General features: G+C 36.8%; 1 protein-coding gene across 1 annotated transcript in view; it reads right to left on the minus strand.

Annotated features, from left to right (window-relative positions):
• The window catches only part of LOC106876067 (uncharacterized), a 78,067-nt gene extending 63,390 nt beyond the window's left edge, over positions 1-14,677 (minus strand). Inside the window, exon 1 of the mRNA XM_014924474.3 lies at positions 13,336-14,677. Within this exon, the coding sequence (XP_014779960.3) occupies positions 13,336-13,390 (55 nt within the window). The 5' untranslated portion in view covers positions 13,391-14,677. The remainder of the gene's footprint in view (positions 1-13,335) is intronic.
• Positions 14,678-22,972: the final 8,295 nt, after the last annotated feature.

The raw sequence follows: 22,972 nt of genomic DNA on the forward strand, positions 1-22,972 counted from the left end.
TACCTGGCGTACGGTCAGTCATGATGGCCCATAATGATTAACAAGTGGAAAGGCTTTTAACTATAGCAAAACAGTTCCGTGACGATACTGGAATGGAGTCGGCTTAAATAACTGTGCTAAAGCCTCATTATTTAAGAGAAAACTCTTGAAAACAGAAAACTTACGGATAGACAAGTCTATCATGGATCTTGAATAAAAATTGCAAATATTTAAGTGTGTGTAAAGGGGTGGGGTGACATCTAGCACTCACAAATGCATAAAAAAATTACGTAGAGAATGTTATCGTAGAATTAGAGCTATCCTAAAGAACGAAATAAATTTGAGAAACAGGATTGATGCAACCAACACCTTAACTATGCTAGTTGTGACCTACAGATTTAATATAAAATAATGGTCAATCAATGAGAACAGTAAATCTGACACAAAAGTACGCAACTTTCTTACAATGCGTCACTTGCATTACGTAAAAGCAGACGTAGACAGACTGGAGAATGTGGATTGATGCAGCTGCAACTGCCCCTAAAGACAGCAACCATAGGGCTGGACACCTATTTAAAACCAATGACTGGATACTTAAGCTTGTCTGCAAGTGAGAAGGTAACAAGAAACTGTGCTAAATATCAAAAGCAGATAACTATGTAAAGGAATTAAAAATCACTGAGACACTGAAACAGGCCCAACTAGATTGAACAGAACCCACTGTAATAGCAAAACGGATAAAAATACTGCCTAAATCAAACGGAATCTTAGAGCTGAGAAATAGATGGAAAAGTAAAGCATTACATAAAAATACCCTGCAAGGGCCAGTGATCCTGATGTTGATACAAACATGACCCATTAATGGTTGGCTGCATCTGGACTTAAATCAGAAATAGACGGCTTCATTATAGCTTTCTAATTTTTTGGCACAAGGCCAGAAATTTTGAAGGAAGTAGGAAGTTAATTACATCGACCCCAGTGCTCAACTGGTACTTATTTTATCGACCCCGAAATGATAAAAGGCAAAGTCGACCTCGGTGAAATTTGAACTCAGAACGTAAAGACGGGCGAAATGCCACTAAGCATTTTGCCCTGTATGGTAACGACTCTGCCAGCCCGCCATTTTAGTAATAATTGTTTCAAATTTTGCCACAAGGGCAGCAATTTTGGGGAAAGGGATGAGTCGATTACATCAACCCCAGTGTTCAACTAGTACTTATTTTATCAACCCCGTAAATATGAAAGGTAAAGTCGACCTCGGCAGAATTCGAACTCAGAACGCAGCGACGGGCGAAACACCGCTAAGCATTTCGTCCAGTGCACTAACGATTCTGCCAGCTCACCGTTTTAATGATAATAATCCTTTCTACAATAGGTACAAGGCCTGAAATTTGGTGGGGGCGGACTAGTCGATTATAGAAATCCCACTAGTACTTAATTTATCGACCCCGAAAGGATGGAAGGTAAAGTCGACCTCGGCAGAATTTGAACTCAGAACATGAAGACGGGTGAAATGCCGTTAAGCATTTTACCCGGCGTGCTGATGATTCTGCCAGCTCGCCGCCTCCCCAAGAAAAAAGGAGAAAAAATAGACATATACAATCCCCTTAAGTACGAAATACCACGACTACAGGAAATGAAGAAGGTGAAGATAGCGCCAATTATTGTTGGGTCCTTGGTATTAGAAGGCATCAAGAGGAATATAAAGGAAATCGGAATAGCATGCCCAGTAGAACTGTTACAAAAGGTTTGCCTCTTTGGTATGGCTAGAATAATCAGAAAAGTATTAGTTGAAAAGAGCTAATACCATGGTACCATAGGCTGCAGGTAGCAAGTCCGCTATGCATGCAAAACTCCAGGAGTTTCCGACAAAACCCAAGTTTAAAATACTACTACTCCTACTACTACTACTACTACTACTACTACTACTACTACTACTACTACTACTACTACTACTAATAATAATAATAATAATAATAACTGTAATGATTTCAAATTTTTGCTACACGAGCAGCTTGGGCGTGGGGATTAAGTCGATTACATCGAACCCAGTGCGTAACTGGTACTTATTTAATCGACCCCGAAAGAATGAAATTTGAACTCAGAACGTAGCGGTAGACGAAATACGGCTAAGCATTTCGTTCGGCGTGCTAATAATAATAATAATAATAATAATAATACTAATACTAATAATAATAATAATAATAATAATAATAATTCCCTTGAAGTTTGAAATAAGAAGAATTTGGAGCATGCGAACAGTAAAGGTCGTGCCCGTAATGATTGGTGAGTTGGGAACAGTAAGCCAAATATAGACAAATGGCTGAAGTAGATTGAAACAGAATGCCCGGTAAAGCTCCTACAGAAAGTTTGACTTTTAGGGACAGCAAGGATTATCGGGAGGGTACTAAGCACTCGAAAGCCTGTTGAAAACTTGTGGAATAAGACCGAACCTGAACTAAAGTAAAAAAAAAAAAATAATAATAATAATAATAATAATAATAATAATAATTGCCCTGATGCAGTACCAGACAGTGGTTCCCATGGCTTCTTATCTTAACTGATTGGAGGTGCTATCATGTACATTGTTTTGTATTGGTATAAAAGATGGGCTACAGCAAATATTCTTCTCAATTTACTTCTCATATTTACTTGTCAGTTGTTTGACCATAACCAGTTGAGCATGTCCCTTAGTAGCTGACGATATGTGCATATCTGATAACGAGCAGAAGTGGTGGGGGAGCATCATAGTCATGTGTTGAATAATTCACCTTTGGAAACATGGGTATTTCGTTCGACATTCTCAAACAACCTTTATTCAAGGACCTTTTGAGCGGGATGGGCTACTCGACATGAAGAAAATTCTAAATGGACCCCACCTGCGAGGTCATGCGCTGTTTATCTTGATATGAGACCACTATATCGCGCACATATGGTTGTGATGCATATGCCTGGTGTACCCTTATTAGACGGGTAGTCATGATGGGCATACTGGGCTTCGTATATTTTACCCCAGTGTCACTTTGATGGCATGCCCTGCTCTCTCACTCAATAATAATAATAATAATAATAATAATAATAATAATAATACCCTCTCAAGTACGAAATAGCTCGGCTATTGAAAATGAAGAAGGTGAAGATAGTGCCAATTATTGTTGGGTCCTTGGAGACAGTATCAGATGACATCAAAAGGAATATTTAAAAAATTGGAATAGAGTGCCCAGTAGAACTGTTACAAAAGGTTTGCCTCCTTGGCATAGCCAGAATAATCAGGAAAGTATTAGACAGCTGAAAAGAACGAATAGCATGGTACCGTAGGCTGCAAGCAGTAAGCCCGCTACGCATGCAAGACTCCAGGAGCTCTAACAAAACCTGTGATAAAGAGAAAAAAAAAATATAATAATAATAATAATACTTTCTACTATAAGCACAGAGCCCAACATTTTTGGAACTAGTTTAAGGGACTAGTTTCTACCTTTAAGTACCACTTGAGCACCCCAATGCTCACTGGTACTTAAGCGCAGAAGTCGTGAAACTTCTAATGAGGGGGCCAGTACTTGACTGGTACTTTATTCTATGGAACCCGAAAAGATTAAAGGCAAAGTTGACTTCGGCGGCATTTGAACTCAGAACGTATGGAGTCGGAAGAAATACCGCTAAGCAATTTTTTCGACTCGCGAACAGTTTTGCGAGCTCACTGCCTTCATAATAATGGTTTCAGATTTTGGTAAAGCCAGAAGCTTTAAGGGAGAGGTTAAGTGGAGTACATCGGCCCCAGAATCCAGCTGATACTTATTTTAATTGGGGCAAATGCCTCCCGTCCTGCTCTTACACAGCACAAGATTTCAGCATTGCAAATCTCCACAAACATTTACGGTCTGTCCCAAGTAGATACCTCCGCAATATTATGTTTCCCACCACTATTCGATTGCGTGCTACGTTTTCGGGCTGCATGCATTTTGTTTTCATGCGGTTTATTTTGAAGCCTACTGCTGATTTCTGTTTGTTCAGCTCCATCAGCATGGTCCGCAACTGGTTTGAGGTATCTTCGATGAGCACAGTATTGTCAGTATTCGAGGTGTGTTAATTGCTCGCCGTTGATGTTGATGTCGCCTTTCCAATCATTTCTCTGATGAGATGTGTAATGAAGAGCTTTGGAGTGATTATATCTCCTTGTTTAACACTATTCATGACTGGAACTGCTACAGGTAAGGGCAGCAGAGTTGTATCGTTGGTACATCTCATATTTGTCCCGTCTGAGATGTTTGATGCATTGTGACTTCTACTATCTCCAGATACTTCAAAAAGCAATCACCTTGACACTATCGAAGGCATTTTCATAATCTATGAATGCGATAGCGTTCTTCCGAAAACCTACTTGCTCCCTAGATTGTTAGATTGAATGTTTCGATTATCTGCTATGACCATTGTCATAGCTTATGTCATAGATAGCTAATAGATGTGAAACAAGCGGAACATAGGGCGATACTTTCTCGGATCTTCTCTATCATCCTTCTTATAAACCAAGATGATATTCGACTCCTTCCACAATGAGGTGAGTTTTCCCTTTCTCAAATATTTATTATGACATAGAATAAACATTTTCCACAGCTGCTCTCCACCACTGTTTAACATTTCTGTTGTTACATCATCTTTTCTAGGGACTTTATTTTTCATCATCGGTATTAAAACATTCTCCGTTTCACTGACCAGAATGAGTAGCACTTCCTACATTTGTACTATTGGTCACCGTTGATTCAAAAAGATTGGTGCAAAATGTTTCACATACCTCTTTCGCCCTTCTTTTGTCTGTCACTGTGAGTCATTGTTCTTAAGTGCTTTCACCTCTGATTTGAATATAATGCCATTTTTCAATGTATACTTCCTGAAATTCTTTCTAGATGTCTTATAAACTTACAGAGAACGGAACACTCAAGGTGATCTTCCATATTCCTTTTCATAGTCGTCCGTTTCTCTAATATTTTCCATGATTCCCCCTAGATTCTCCTATTTGACTTCTGCAGGCACCTTGCTTTCTACTTGCATCTTTTCATTTTCTAAATTAATTTTCATCACAATATTCATCAATTTCTTCAAGTTAACTCCAGGTTTCTTTCTTGATATTATCCTGCAACTGTGTCTCATGAAAGACGATGATGTGTTGGTTCTTCATCGAGATATTCCAGTGCTGTTTACTCTCTAATTTCGTGGATGACGATCTTCGCACGTAGCAAGCAATGGTCACTACCAGTGTTGAATGGCGTTACGACTGAGACATCCTGAAGTATCACTTGTCAATCTTATTTCAGTCCTGAGTATTTGACGTTATCCAGGTTACATCTGTTTCCAGGACTTTTCATGAGCAAGGCAGTTCTCGATGTAAAGTATTTTCGTTAAACGTTGTCCTTTTTTCATTTCTCTCCCCAATTTGAATTTTCACTGTTTCTCGCCCAACTTTTCCACTGAAATCTCCCATCACGGCAGCACAAATGAATTTGAGGGTTATCACTTTTTCAAGGTCTTGATAGAATTCTTCCATTTATCTTCCTCACTGTTAATTGTAGAAGCATAGCGCTGGTTGATTGAGTGTGGCATTTCCTCGGAGATGAATGTTTGTACACCGATGCGAGAGGAAGACAAAATGTATGACAGGATTTTAGACGAGTATTCTTTACGTACAATGAAACCTCCCGCCCCTCGAATTAACCATTTTAACGACACTTCCGCTTATCCATCTCGCAATTAATTCTTCTTTTCTATGTGATTCGCAGAGTCTTAGCATGTCACATATGATATCTCCACCAACCCACTAAACGGGACGTCGGTCCGTAGCAGGTATACTCATTTTGCCGACTGAGTGGACTAGAATAATGTGAAATAAAGTGTTTTTCTCAAGAACATAATGCATCACTCGGTTCAGGAATCGAAATCACAATTTTACGATCATATTTAAGCCTGGAGTCTTGCATGTGTAGCGGGCTTACTACCTGCATCCTACGGTACCGTGCTGTTAGTTCTTTTCAGCTACCTAATACTTTCCTGATTATTCTGGCCGTACGAAGGAGGCAAACCTTTTGTAACAGTTCTACTGGGCACTCTATTCCAATTTCCTTTATGTTCCTCTTGATGTCTTCTGATACTGTTCCCAAGGACCCAACAATCTCACATACAAATTTTAGAACTGCCATATATGCAATATACAGTAAAAGTTGCGATGAGCCCAAACTTGTATGATATTAAATCTGTACCAGTCATAGCCTAGGGGATTTTGAACATTGTCATATGAACACCCAAGGTACTTAGTGAATTTCGCTTTATCAACAGGGTCATAAATAAAAAGATCATGGAGACATTCAGCATTATGACATTCTATCCGAAAAGAATCGGCCAATAGCAAAGCTGTAATACTCAAAATGCAGTCCAGCTATGGTTAGTGTTAGCTACTGAAATATATTTATTAAGATGACAAAACTTAGGGGCTCCGGAAACTGAAGTCTTCTAAATCTAATGTACATATTTCTTGGCAAGACTGGTGCTCTGGATAGAATTGCATCCTGTCATTTTGTGAATCCAGTGAGATCAGTAGTCTTCATGTAATGGGGCAACGCGGTTGATCAAAATTATGCCGTAGCGCTGCACCCCCCCCACTCACCACCCACACACACAAACACACACACACACACTCTCACGCACACATCTATCTGTCTGTCTGTCTATCTATCTATCTATCTATCTATCTATCTATCTATCTATCTATCTATCTATCTCTTTATATAAATATGTGTGTATGTATGTATGTATGTATGTATGTTTGTATGTATGTGTGTGTGTGTGTGTGTGTGTGTGTGTGTGTGTGTGTGTGTGTGTGTATACACACATACATATACACATTGATTTTGTTATCTACATTCCAGCAATGGGGCTTTGTATCTTTGTTAGAAACCAGCTCCTTCCTCAGAGAAAGAATTTAAATAATTAAAAGCAGAAGAAAACACACAAACATACATACGTAAATACATACATACGTAAATACATACATACACACATACACACGCACGCGCACACATATATATATCTCAAAATATCCCTCTGTATATGCATGTACGTACGTACGTATGTATGCATGTGTGTGTGTGTATGTGTGTATGTATGTATGTATGTATGCATGTATTATGCATGTATGTATGAATGCATGCATGTATTTACATACGTATGTTTGTATGTTCTCTTCTACTTTTAATTATTTAAATTCTTTCTCTGAGGAAGGCGCTGGTTTCTAACAGAGATACAACGCCCCCTCGTTGGAATGTAGATAACAAAATCAATGTCACATTTTAAACTTGAGAAAAGTCTTGTATATTTTTACTGTTCCGCAGTATTTGTAATATGCTAGTTGTTTTTTATTTTTATTTTTTTCTGAAAACCCTAGCTTATCCAGATTGCCACTTAGGCATTTACTGACAAAACCAAGTGCACTGATTATTATCGGTATAAGTCAAAATTTGTAATCTGGATATAGAAGCTGGAGGTTTCAAAGAGATATTCACATCAGCAGAACAGCTGATCTCTATGACGGTACAAACTTTTTTGTTGTCTGTCCCAAATAACAGTATCCTGTACGTACGTACCTATGTATGTATGTATGTATGGATGGATGGATGGTTGGATGGATGGATGGATGGATAGATGGAGGGATGAACGTATCTATCCCTCCGTCTGATTCTTTATCTGGATAATAATTAATGCTTATTCGTTGAATTGGTATCCATGAACACTTATGTACATTCACAATTTAAGAATTATTTTATTTATTTGTATAATCATAGGTGTCTGATAAACGGATACGTGAAACTCTGAATAACAACAAAATAGTATTTTACACTACCTTTGGTATTTGAGTTCTATTTTCTCCCCACCTTGTTTTACACCAATATGCTCACCTGTGTATGCGCGCGCTTTGAAGCTGCGGTCATGGAGTACCACCGTTAGAATATTTACTTATTTATACATACATACATACATACATATATTCATATACATAAATATATATATATATGTATGTATATATGTATGTATGTATATATATATATATATATATATATATATATATATATATATATATATATATATATATATATATATATATATTCATATTATATATTCTTTTATACGCTTTAGCCCCAAGGCTGTGGCCAGGTGAAAAAGCTATTTCGCAAGTGGCGAAACGAACCTCGGCCGTTGCAGTGAGAATGCGGAATCGTAACAACTATGTGTGTGTGTGTGTGTGTGTGTGTGTGTGTGTGTGTGTGTGTGTGTGTGTGTGTGTGTGTGTTTTCGTGCATGTGTGCGCGCGTGTATGTGTGCGTGCGTGTGTATGGATGTATGTATGTAGTCTCTTCTATTTTTTAATTATATGTATGTATGTATTTGCATTACATCTAATGATAGAATTTTTAAATGTCTTTCATGAAAATATTTACTGTCTTTTAAGATAGTGAAGACATTCCCTTAGGAAAGCTGTGGTGGGCACGGATGAAACTCTAATCAAACATTTTTGTTTGACCCAGATCAACAAGACGTTCACCACAATAACCAAAACATGACGAAAACATGACATGGGTGACCCTCAAGCAAATAATGACTTAGTGTTGCTGTTTTGCTCAGATTGAGCTAAAGAAAAACATGTGATATTTTCTTATCATGCCCAATTCTCAATTAACTTCATACTGTTTTGACGTCTTTCTCTTCCAGGGAGTGGGAGAGGTTGCCAAGGAGAATGATTCCGGTTAAATGTTTCATTGTTTCTTGTACGGGACTTCACATTTTTGCGTTCACTTTCTCTCGATGTCACTTTTGAGTCTGATCTTGCCGCATTAGTAAAACTGAGGTGACGCAATTACAAACTATAAAAATCACCTTGTGTTTACAGAACATCAAGAGCTCGTTTTCAGTAACACATTAGTCAAAGTTTTTTTTTTTTTTTTTTTTTAAACTGTGAAATGACGACCAATAAATGTATTTAATTCAGTTGCAGAGATATTTCGAAGAATAAACGAAATTATTAAATGTATCCATCTATATTCATATGACATTATGGAACGTAAACTATGAGAGTTCGATATCCTATGGATGTTCTGTTTATTTCTCACTCGCGCGGCTTCCTGACATCTGGCCGACGTAGAGGTTTTTGAAAGATTCCCGTGGATTTAAACGGCCTATTTTCTGTTTTAGTCATTTTACTTGTTTTAGTCATTTGACTACACCGCCTTGAAGAATTTTAGTAGAATGAATCGATCCCAGTACTTATTGTTTTTGTAAAGCCTGATAGTTATTGTATCGTTCTCTTTTGCCGAACCGCTAAGTTACAAGGACGTAAACACACCAACACCGGTTGTCAAGCGATGATGGGGGACAAACACAGACACATACATATATATACATTTACATATACGACGGGCTTCTTTCAGTTTCCGACTAGCAGATCCACTCTCAAGGTTTTGGTTGGCTCGAGGTTATAGTAGAAGAGGTGCCTCGCAGTGGGACTGAACCCGGAACCATGTAGCTAGAAAGCAAACTTCTTGCCACACAGCTACGCCTGCGCCTTCAAAAGACATAATTTACGTATGATATATACACGTACAACAACATAATGTTATAAGATTGAGACATAGAGGATACAGACATGGAAATCCTACCGTCTCGGCCATTGCTAATAAGTTTCAATTTTAACTTAAGATATCAGTAATGCTGTGAAAATTGTTTTTTTTTTTTATTAAATAATGTAAAATATAAATAAAAATTCAAGAAACAGATTTCACAGACACTTAATTTAATCTATAAATTCCCAAGTTCCACAACAATATATACATCAACATCTATACGCCACTCATCCTGAAAACTTGATCTCAAAATTCTTCCTGAACTCAAATCCTTTATATCATTAACGTACAGTTACAACCCCACTCACTTATATATTTAAAAACCATTTCTGAACAATTACACATTTAATCCAATAAATGTAATATCTTATAATCAGTACAATCACATTAAAACATCCACAAACATCTATACAGCTACAATAAAACGACCATGTTCAGACTGTACACTCACACTAAAATAGCCACACACATCTCTACAATCACAATAACACAGACAAATAAAAATTATGCAGTTGTAATAAAACAGCCTCGTTCATGCTGTAAAGTTGCAATAGATTCATTATATATATCTCTACATTTACAATAAAGCAGTTACATGTATCGGTACAGTGACAATTAAACAGTTACATAAACCGTACAATAACAATAGATCGGGCACATGCATTATTTCTGTTGGCAGAAATATTGGTTTCAAATTTTGGTACAAGGCCAGCAAGTTCGGGGAGGGAGTAAGTCCATTACATTGACCCCAGTGCTCAACTGGTACTTATTTTATTGACCCTGAAAGGATGAAAGGCAAAGTTGACCTCGGCAAAATTTGAACTCAGAACGTAAATTCGGACGAAATGCCGCTAAGTATTTTGACCGGCTGCTAATGATTATGACAGTGCGCCCCCTTGTTGACAGAAATATTGAAAACATCTAGAGTTACAAGAAGTCGACAATGGAGACCTTGAGTAGTCGCTCGACCTGCTTGCATGAGCAACCAAATAAATTTCTCTCAAATCTCTCCTTATCATCTTAAAAGCACATTGGATATTGTAATCCAGAGAACACTTAGTTGCAAAAAGCAAACCAAAAATAATTATGGTATATGTATGGGCTTACTTGAAGCTAAACAATAGTTACAAGGAAAGACATTAGTACGTGATCAACAGTTACACTGAAACAACTAAAACAATCTCTACAGTCTCCACGAAACTATGATATATCATATGACAGTTATTTATTTGATATCTTCACATAAGTTTTACGGAACACGTTAAAGGAAAGAATTCGAGAAATAGGTACAACAAAAACTTTCTGGATATTGATAGTCCAGAACTTCATATAATCCGCATTAATTTACGAGCAGGAACTTCAAATTATCGTGGCCACCAGACTTGTTTACTGGTACCCAGTATTAATGAACTTGTACTTCATTTAATTATTTAAATAAATTTAATATTTATTTAATTTAGAGTGTGTTGACCAAAATTACCACCCCTGATTCAGAAAAATTAGTGATCAGGAATGATTTTGGAACAAAGGTTTCGGAAAATCGAAGTTGTACCCATACTCCTATTTACAAAATAATCTATATTCACAATAATCTATAGTATATATTACTCAGATGAAATCCAGAGATTCTCAGTATAGAAAACAATTAGTAGTGCTCAAAAGATTCAAACTTAGAATCCGATGTCTTTACAGGGGATTGATTCCACAAGGTGAAGAATAGCTATAAGAGGGATCAGGTTGAGCGGGTATAGAGGCAAATATGCAGATAAACAAATTAGATATATTAAATATAATAGTTTGGGTAATACATATTTTGTATTCCATACCCAAACTATTATATTGAATATATCTAATTTGTTTATCCGCATAATTGCCTCAATAGGTTATAGTAGATACGTATCAAATTATATCAGAACGTTACGCTGCTAACTGTTCTGTAGAATTACCTCACCTTTGTAGTTTCTTGATATAGCAACCAAATTTTTTCTCATGAAATTCGTCCTCATAGTATAACAGCTCCGATGTATTCTGAGTCCGTGAGCATATCCACAATCAATACGGGACAATCCCGGAAGTGGAACTCCTCAGATGATTAAATTTAGACCAAACCAGAATATTAAACAATTTACAACTATGTTCTCAGTATTGGACAGGTGGATGTTTCTGAAACACTTATATTTTCGATTTGTCCCCATAAAACTGATTAATGCTAATCAACAATAATTATCATTTCACTGTCACTGTTACTTAATTCCTCAGAACCGAATGCAAACAACCTCGATAACGAAAATTTGATATTTAGTTCACACGTCCATTACATTCTTTGATGATGATCATGATCCTGATGATCAAGATGACGACGACGATAATAATGACAACAACGACGACGAAGGCGACGACAACGTTGATGGTGGTGATGGTGATAGTGATCTATGGTGGTGGCGACGGTCGTTGTGATGATGATAATGATGAATACCAGTAACCAGACTATCATGCACAGAATTTAAGAAATTATAAGCTTAACTACAAATCTAAAGTGATTAAAACCTTTAAGAAATACTCCGATGTTTGTATCTATAATTTGGCAAATATCTTTTACTTTTCCCAGTCATTGGACTGCAGCCATGCTGGGGGTTAGTCTTGCAGGGTTTAGTCAAACAAATTGAACACAGTTGTCAAGCGGCGGTGGAGGGCAAACACACAAACACACACACATGCAATTGGTTTCTTTCAGCTTCCGTTTACCAAATCCACTCACACTGTTTTGTGCCGGCCCTGGGGTATAGTAGAAGACACTTCCCCCAAGGTGACGCGCACTAGGACTGAACCCAAGGCCATATGGCTGAGAAGCTTGTTTCCCAACCACACACCCACGCCTAAATATTCACATCACCAAGTAAAAAATAATCTTAGAGATTTCTCTTAGTGCAATTTATAACATTTTTTTCTCCAGATATATGGTGATGGTAGGAAATATCTATCCATAGTTTCTCCTGATCAAGGCTGACTTGGAGACAAGCAACAAAAACAGTAAGAGAAGTCTCTTAATGTAATTCTTTCTACTAGAGGCATTCAATCTGAAATTTTGTGAGAAAGGGCTAGTCGATTATATCGACCCCAATACTCAGCTAATACATATTTTATTGACCCCGAAAAAATGAAAGGTAAAGTCGACCTCGGTGGAATTTGAACTCAGAACGTAAAGCTGGAAGAAATGTCACTAAGTATTCTTTTCTACTCTAGGCACAAGGCCCGAAATTTTGGAGGAGGCGGGGCCAGTCGATTAGATCGACCCCAGTACGCAACTCGTACTTAATTTATCGACCCCGAAAGGATGAAAAGTAAAGTAGACCTCGGTGGAATTGGAACTCAGAACGTAAAGTTAGAAGAAATGTCACTAAGTATCGTATCCAGCTAACAATTCTGTTAGTTCACCACATTCAAGTCACTTAATGTAATCGATAACTTTAAATATTTGATATGTCTGTTCCAAAGTGTTTTTCTTGTTTTCGGTTAAAAGAGAGAAACTTCTAGATGACTCACAAATTTTAATTAAATGAAATAAATAAAATAATGATAGTAATAATAATGACAGCAACAGTAATAACTAATTGAAAATACGAAAACAAAATAGTTCTGAACTGTTTTCAGAGAGAGAGAGAGAGAGAGAGAGAGAGTTATAATTTCTTTTACTCACCACTGGAAGGAAGAATTGTTGCTTGAATAAACAGTAGAAAAATTTGAATCTTCATGCTGTATTTATGTTGTCGCTGAAGCTGGAAATTTGGTAGTATCGATGGTAGGGAAAATGCTAGCACCAGCAACTGATAGTGTTGGGATAGTATTGGTAACAGATGATAATATTTGTTTAGTCCTGACTTTTGAAATGAGTAGCAATTACATCCTTTCTTGAGTTCGTATTCGTGAGAAGAGCCAAGAACTTGAACATTTGATAACAATCATAGATGGGTTGATTCACAATAGAGTAATGTTAGAAAGGAGAGTGACAAGTGATAGGTAGAAAAGAACACAAAGTGGATGTTACAAAGTTACAGGGATCAGTTTGGTAGACACAAAACGGGAGACATAGATTGAGAAAGAAACGCGCGCGCGCGCACGCACACACATACACACACACATACACACACACACACAGAGAATGACAGACAAAATGATGAAATGAAAAGAGAAGATGAAGCAAAATTTGAAGAATGTAGATTATCTTCGATTGTTAGTTGATTTTCATGTTAGATGATATCAAAATAATAATAATACTGAGCAGCCAACTATAATTCTGTTAAACTTGTTTAGGCATTTCTGAAAATTCATTTATATCGAATTTTTTCAGTCTTTTAAATCTTTAAAATATCTCTCAGAGATGGCGTTAAGAATAGAATTTATGCTTTTAATTATTACCAAACAAAATCTTTACGGCAAGCGGAACAGTATGGCATCTAAAACTAATATGAAACAGTTTCAGAGAATGCTTTTCGTTAAAAGGCTGAACAAGTATCACCAAACAATGATTTCGTGTTGAATTGACATGTTGCTGTTATTTTTTCCGCCACAAAGTTAAAAGACATCGTCTCCTTGTGTCAAATTCGCGGTAGACTTTAAAAACAAAAGTCAGGGCGTTTTAAATTATAGTAAACATTTTTAAAATAATGGTTTTCATTTTATTATTCTTAAAATAATAAAATTATATGTCCATGTTATAAATCAATTTATCAGTCTCTTTAAAATGATCAAAGTTAAAAGTGCATTTGCTAAAATCACATTTTGCCTATTTTTAAAAAAAAAACAAATTTAAATTTAAGACGAAATTCAGTCGACTTGTATCGGTTCATGCATGCTTCTTCGTCTTATGTAGAATGCAGACTCATTTCCTCAACGTTCTCCGTCTTGCAAAAGACCACTGACTAATGCCCGTTAATTTATACATATTTTATTCAACTTACAAGCATTACTATCAATACCTATAAAAGAGTTAGATTGGCAGACATGTGGAATGCTGAGCTGGATCATTTCTGCATTTTATTTTCTTCAGTTTTTGTTTGTTTGTTTTGTTTCTTTTTATTTTAATCTTTTTTTTCTTATTTGTTATTATTTTCTTTTAACCAGTCGCTTGTCACTTTCAGCCCCTTGCCACTATACTTACTCTGTTTTTAATTGTCGACTTGACATGGACAATATCCTGTGCCCTGTTCTTGCTAATCACGCACTGACTGCAACATTCGCGCGCAATTGAATAAAATGTAAACTTTGACAAAAATATAGTGAGACATAAAAAAATATCGTATACATCCGTGACATTATGTAGCTGTTAAAGCAATTTAAATGTTGTCCTTCACATACAACTGGAAATGCATACGCATAAAGATTGACTAATGCAGTCTCTCTCACTCATACACACGCGCACACACACGCACACACACACACACACACACACACATACGCGCGCGCATGCACACACACATTCACAAGACCACAGAAATTAACTTTTGATGTACATAAATAATTGAAAAAAGAAAAACATTATGAATGGTAGAAATACCGGGAATATCCACAAGAGATAAAATGACTCTAAAAAAACCTCCTGGTAAATCATTCAGAGTGATTTAACTATTGATATACTTTACTCCGTACCCTTATATATACGTTAATGATATATAGTCACCCCCAAAGTATATTACTGGTATCTAATTTATCAACACAACAGTAAAACAACGTATCTTGATTGTGAAACGATTTGATCTCAGAACAGAAAACAAGTGACAAAACTAAGATTGGTGAATGGATAATTTTTTTGGCCAGTTAATAAATTTAGTGGTTCTCAATCCATTTGACTTTGTGGGGCGCTAGAGATCCTATTGAAAGTTTAAAATCACCTGTACACTCCGTACGGAAACTTAAAAATCATTGATGCCTTATTTTAAAGTTAAAAATTTAGAAAGATTATAGAAAAAGTATTACTTTACCTTATTAATCATACTTATGTAGTAACATGTTTCTTAAGACTAACAGTCTTTGGAATAGATTTTGTAAAGTTTTTATTTTTTTCAAAAATCCGTGACGTGACGCGCATAGATATCTCTTGCGACGCAACTTCGGGTTAGTTTATGATTTGTAACATTATAGAAGTTGGTCGATATCAGTATGAATACATTTGGAAAAACATTGGATCTAATCAGCTTTATCTGTTGATAATTTCAGCTGTAATGGTACATTGAAAGTAATAACAGTGTCCATGCGAAATAAACGACATAGCAAAAATTGCATCTCACCAGTGGCAGCTCGTGTATAGGCACCTTGGAACTGCAGCACCCCTATTTCCACTCGATATTATCGATAGCATTCAATATAATGAGTCCTTTTTTCTTTAATTCTTTCTTTATACTTGTACATTATATTATCCTTAAGCTTAATGTCAGTAGCCATCCCCTAATTTATGGAAAAAAATACAAAAATCCTTGTATAGAACTGTGCGGTTCACAGTTCCAGCGACGCGGTGTTCATGTCCGAGATAGGAAGCTGCACGCTAAGGAGAGAGAGCACTGTGGTTCACGCAGTGCCGACCGTGATATGCTGGTGAAAGTTATGTATAAATTTTCGTTTTATATGTTTGTTTCCTTTTACACAGTATTAAAACAACGGCAAGAAATTTTCTGAAGCAGCACCCCGACTAATTTTATCTACGAGCCGCCACTGCACCTCATGAAAGTGGCTTTACTTTTTATGATTAAAAAATGCTTCAATACCCAACAACTACTAATTCTCTACAAAGCTTAGATAAAACCAGAAACGGATTGTCGCTCCCACATCTGCGGTGGTGCTACTGCTACACACGGAGACACCCTAACCTACATTTAGAGAAAAAGACCACCGAACTGATTAATTGTAAAATCGTTCCTCAATATACTCCTACATTTTGTCCACAGATGTGTTGAATCTTGTACCTACTTTTTCTATAACTACTATAGCAGTTTGAATTGATCATGCACCACCACACTTTCTGTCGCATCTAAATCATTCACTTCTCCTCTCCCCAAACCAATCACTAACCATTTGGTCACTCTACAGAAAACAAACCCTCTGGAATTCTCTCTATGGCCATCTTTTCCTGCAGACATGGGACTTGCACTTGTTCAAAATGAACACCAATCCCTTCGGCCTGACCTGTTTAAGAAGGTCTGTGAAGACCATGGGCACATTCCCTTCCTCCAGACAAAATTAGTTTTTAAATTGTATAGACGCCTGCAGAAACAAAATATATGGTTACTTGACTTTCTAGAAATCTTCTCAAGTCTTATTGTATATATTCTTATATATTTTTCAATAAAGATAAGCATTAGATTGGATTTGCTTATGTTTCAGTCCACTGCAAGACAAAAGCCTCAGCATGTTCTCCCCACCAAACACAGTCTGATGTGGAAGTCGTGAATTTGAACTTGAGAGCATACTGGTTTGGTGATCCTACTCTGCTACACACACTCGACTTCTAACTTCTCTCATTTGTATCTCTTCTCAAAACTTCTGTAAAATCTGTCCTTCTGTAAAGGTTGCTTTCTATGAGAATGTACTATAGTAGCATGTATTGGATGTCTGTGCCCTTATATCACTCATCAGTAAGCTCTCACTTCAGAGAATTTCAACGAAACAAATATTTTTACTCTAAACATCAGCAAAGCCTTTAACCGTGTCTGGCATACTGGCATATCAAGTGAATAAATAATATACATACATACATACATACATACATAAGAATATACATACATACATACATACATACATACATACATACATACATACATACATACATACATACATAAGAATATACATACATACATAAGAATATACATACATACGCACATACACGCACGCACACGCCACTCACGCACACACACACGCACACACACACACGCACACACACATACCATTATCATCATATTTAACATCTATGTTCCATACTAATATGTGTTTCACCCTTTGACGGGATTTGATGGGTCCAAGGGCTGCATCGTGCTCCGTTGTCTAAATGAAGAGCGGGCAATTAGAACCCTAGCAGTCGCTCTAAATGTTAAATTTTGTTGTTACCAAGATTCACTCAGTGCGAGAGCATATCCTTGGCATGGTGATACTGTATCTCAAAGACCGAATATTCTTTACGCAAGCAGAAAATACTTCACAAATCTCAGCAATTACCAACAATCTACAAAGCTCATGAGGGACTCATAATGGAGTATTGCTCCCACATTTGAGTTGGTGCTACCGCTAAATATAAACACCTTGTATCGCAGCCAGAGAAACTCCACTCAACTGAATGGAATAGTCAGTCACTGATACGATACGGCCTTTGTCTTATAGGCGTATTGTCCCCTCTCTATCTGCCTTTTGTACTGCTCTTATAATGGGTTATTTTCCTCTAATCTGGTTGATCTCGGGTCACTTCCACACAGGTACTCAGAGTTCATTTGCCAATTCTTTTCTCATCACCTATATTATGTATAACCTATCCAGGGTTCCGCACTACCATTACATGACGTCTTTCTTCTCCAGAACGTTAGATGTTTGGAATTCACTCTCTTCTCATGTCGTTTCGGCGGGTGTGAAATTGCAACAATTTTTTAATGCATTGATCTCGAAGGGCTTATGAAGGTCATGAGCATTGCTTCTACATCTAGACCCAGCAAGTGCAGAAGGTATAAGATTCCTCCAAAATGCACTACTTAATATTATAGATTAAATTATTGTTTTTCAAAAACCAGATACTAATTGATTATCATCGTAATACTTAGGTAGGCATAACTTTTACACTAAAAAATAATAGGGTATCTAATCGTAGTTGATTATTAAAATTTCAGAGAGTCAACATTAAAGAAAATATATAATAACGAGTCAATTTTTAAAATTTTATCAAAAAACCAGCCATAAATTTTCCTTTGTTTCACTTATTCTAATTTATTTTCAACTAACCATTTTAAATTTAAATTATATGTATAACCGCAGATGCTGGCGCAATTTTATCCAATTCTAACTCATAATTTCTATATAAAATTCTCGTCCGTTCTAGATATAAATATATTGAATATCTTAAATCAACTATACTAAACATCATTTAATAATACAATTCTTATATAAAATATAAAAAATATTAAATGATTCATAAATATAAAAATCAAAAAATGACGCTCGGGTAACATAGAATGGATTCTGTAATTTTCTAAATGTATAATTATGCTGTTAATATCAAATTTTCAGTTGATTTACTGTTAATTCGAAATAATACAAACCATTCTGATAAATGCTATATATGATAATGACTTCATTGATAACTGATTTTTCTAGACAGTTATATCATTCACGGGAAATTCGTTTTATGAATGACAATTTCATTTTGGATATAACATTTTTTGTGTTCTGGAAATTTATAGCTTTGACTAAATTAAAACAATAATATTGGAAAATACCATTCAGCATTTAAAGGCCTTACTGTTAAATGTAGGCTACCATGGTGGACCAAAAATATATTTTTTAATCAACTGGAATTATAACCATAACAAGAAGAAAATTCACTAGTGTTAATGAGAGCGATTTTCAAAAGATGCAAGGTAAAAATAGATTAAATTATTTCGGTAGAGTGTCTGATCTTTGGTAACTATGGTAAATAATTCTGGACATGTTTCGATATTATTAGTTCTCCTCAGTGGAAACAGTCAACTCAATCAACACGAATGAATTTACTTTCTGAATTAAATTTATAATTTCAATTAGTAAAATATTGTTTTTAGCCACCAAGTGAGGTATGGTAGCCTGTACTTAACAACATGGTTTTACAGTTTTGGTACATGTCAACATTGCCTTTCATCCCCCAGATGCCGATAAAATAAAGTCGATGGTGTCGGCTAAAACCCTCCCTTCAAAACTGTTGGACCTATACCTAAGTCAGAAACGATTATTAGATGCGAAATAGAACCAGTGTGTGTGTGTGTGTGTGTGTGTGTGTGTGTGTGTGTGTGTGTGTGTGTGTGTGTGTGTGTGCGTGCGTGCGTGTGCGTGCGTTCGTGTGTGTGTTGGCAAAATGATCCTCTCAAGAGGATTACTATGTAATTAAATTTTACATGGTAAAATTTTATTATCGTACACAGATAATTAAAATGAGACAGACAGAGATAGAGAATGTGAGAGAGAAAGAGAGTGAGAGAGTGAGAGAAGTGGAATAGAAGAAAGATCAACGTGTAGCATACAAGGTAATATATGTTGCGTAACTATAGCTGCAGCAGCATACACTCCCTGATGTGTATATGTGTATATATCAGTGTATAACGTGATACTATATATCCAGTTATATGTGCTACATGTGTAAGGAAATAAGGAGACCCCCATTAACACAGGCTAGAATGTTTCATTCAGGAAACTATCTCAAATTAAATCAAACCAACCACAGTTCATTATTCCTCGGTGAAAACGATTCATGTAATTATTATATTTCCTCTTGTCACCAATATTATATGAGACATCGTTTTATTATTTTTTTCCCCTTCTATTACATAACAACATGCTGTCGATGTTGTACAGATTTTTTATAATTAGCCATCTATTGGCTATTGACCACACACTTCGTCTACTCTGTTGGCGCTGGCCTGAGAGATATTTTACCTCCATAAAAACATGTTATTTTACTTTTTCTTCAATCAAATCTAATGTATATTATTTACGTCGACTAGTTTGGGTTTTTGCGTTTTTTTTTTTTTTTTTTTTGTTGCTGTTTTGTTACAAATAGTCCTCTGCGTGTAAATGAAATCCAATTTCCGCAAGCCATCGTGTTTTGGGCATGTGTGTGTAGGCATGTGTGTGTAGTCATGTGTGTGTGTGTGTGTGTGTGTATGTATGTATGTATGTATGTATGTATGTATGTATGTATGTATGTATGCATGTATGTATATATGTGTGTGTGAATAGAAGTGTGGGCGGGGATAGGAAGTGAGATGTTATTTGGTATACTGAAAAAAAAAGCTATGTTTTGAGGCAGATGTGTTAGTTTTAAAAAGCCCTAACACCTGAGATGTGTCACAATTTCCATGCTTAACGAGGGAGGGGAGTTAATCTGTGAACTAAGATCACATCTCTTTTGATTCTCTAACAATGCTTGCTAAATGACAACCATTAAGACTTGCTGTTACCTTCTAAAGAGCTCATTTCTAACTTGTTATGTAACTACTTTCCACGAAGTTGATTCTTCATCGAATTTTTAATTAATTAATTAAAACTGAACCTCTTCTATTGAATTATTCAAATCGCATTTCTCTTATTCATCAATATTTTCATTACTTCTTTGATTTAGTCACAGAATAATTTCGTAATTTTCTCCCTTACTTTCTCATTAAGTGTCAAAAGCATTTTAACTACCACAGCATATACACAAATTTTACATTCAAGAAATATTCTCTAAACTGGGTTGAATCATACTGAACATTTATTAAACATTATTGTTCATTACTGTATTTCATAGTTCTTATTTATTGTATAATAGATATTCACATAGCAAAATACTGAGTTTCTGGATTCATTTGCATTCTCGACAAATAAACTCCGTTTCGAGTCAATGAGAGATACTCAGTGTGTTGGTCTTCGATCTGCAAGAAATAGCAAATTATACGCGACAATTTTAAAACTCGAAGATCAAGTAGGGATTCGAACCTCAACCGCAAGATATTCAATTCATTTAGGGATCACGAGTGTGCCACCACAGTTCCACATGACTGATCTATGAATCGACCGATCAGCGTGAAGCTGTGGTGTGATGTAGCTCCTTGGATGATATAAAATGCACCCACTTTTCACCCTATAAAGACCGTTTGGCGGCTAACTCAACCAAACGGTCGTGGCAGACCGCTAAGACAAGACGGCTGCGGGTATCCGAGCATACGGCTTCGGACATTCGCGTTGACCACCTTGTGTATTCACAGAAGGCAGACCACTAAGACCAGACTACATCGATCGAGAAACGACTTCGGACACTCATGCATGATGTATCACAGCCAGCCTTCTACAAGACAGCGCAGTTCTCTCCTCGCAGTCGGCGATTATGTTATAAACACCTTTCTTTTGTAAAGAACCAACGCAGTAAATCATGTTCAGCAATAAATATGTTAAAGGTTAAAAATTCGTGAATTACTTCATTTATTATACACGCTCTTCTCTCTTTGTTGTAGCCCATGTTTCACTACCATATAACATTGCAGGTAGAACTGTGCTATTTATGAGGTTGGCGCGGGTGGTCCTGTCCACCCTTCCCTTGAGCACATCCTTTATGCCATTAAACGCCTTCCATCCGGCCCTTATTCTCCGCGAGATCTCCTTTTCGATGTCTCGGCACATATTCACTTTGTCCCAGGTAGACATATTCCTTTACCTATTTCATCAATTCGACCTGTTGGTATATTGTCGGATCGCATGAACTTCGTTTTCATGCGGTTCATTTTGAGACCTACTGCAGAGCTTTTGATGTCGAGCTCCGTCAGCATCCTCTGAAGCTGATCCGTGGTTTCAGCGATGATTACAATATCATAAGCGAAACGGAGGTGGGTGAATAGCTTGCCATTGATGTTGACGCCGCCTTGCCAGTCGATGCCTCTGAAGATCTGCTCGAGACATGCGGTGAAAAGTTTTGAAGAGATTGGTAACAGTTCAAAGAGCCATGGAGAGGTCAATGCTTGGAATCTCTTTGAGAGAGCACATCAGTAGCGAGGTCATCAGACAGAAGTCCGGCGTGAGGGATGTCACCGTAGAATAAATGCGCAGCAAGTTTAGATGGGCTGGACACGTCGCCCGGCTCACCGATAATCGGTGGACCCGCGCAGTTGTCGAGTGGTACCCGCGCGAGCGGAAACGACCACTCGGAAGGCCTCCACGACGATGGAATTACGATTTTAGGAGGGCGATTGAGACCACGTGGATGAGGAAGGCGCGATCCAGAGAGGAGTGGACAGCGTGTTGTGACCAGTGGTGTCAAATGGACGCCCGATGGACTGGTCGGTCAAGGTGATCAAGGTGATTATACACGCAGCCAACTTGACCACACGACGATGATCTTCTACAATCATATTAGCAAATACAATTCTAGATAATTGTTTTTGAAAAACTTATGGGTTGATCATGTGATTCTTTGATCGAAGGATTAAACAGCAATAACAACAGCAATGAGTCAAGAGCAGTGACGGCTCGTAGATAAAATTAGTGGCGGTGTTGATTCAAAAAGGTTTTAGTCGTTGTTTTAATATTGTGTAAAAGGAAACAAACGTATAAAAAGAAAATTTATGCATAAACTTGATCGG

The sequence above is a fragment of the Octopus bimaculoides genome, chromosome 5 (assembly GCF_046866305.1).
Source record: "Octopus bimaculoides isolate indiv1 chromosome 5, ASM4686630v1, whole genome shotgun sequence".
NCBI lineage: Eukaryota > Metazoa > Mollusca > Cephalopoda > Octopoda > Octopodidae > Octopus > Octopus bimaculoides.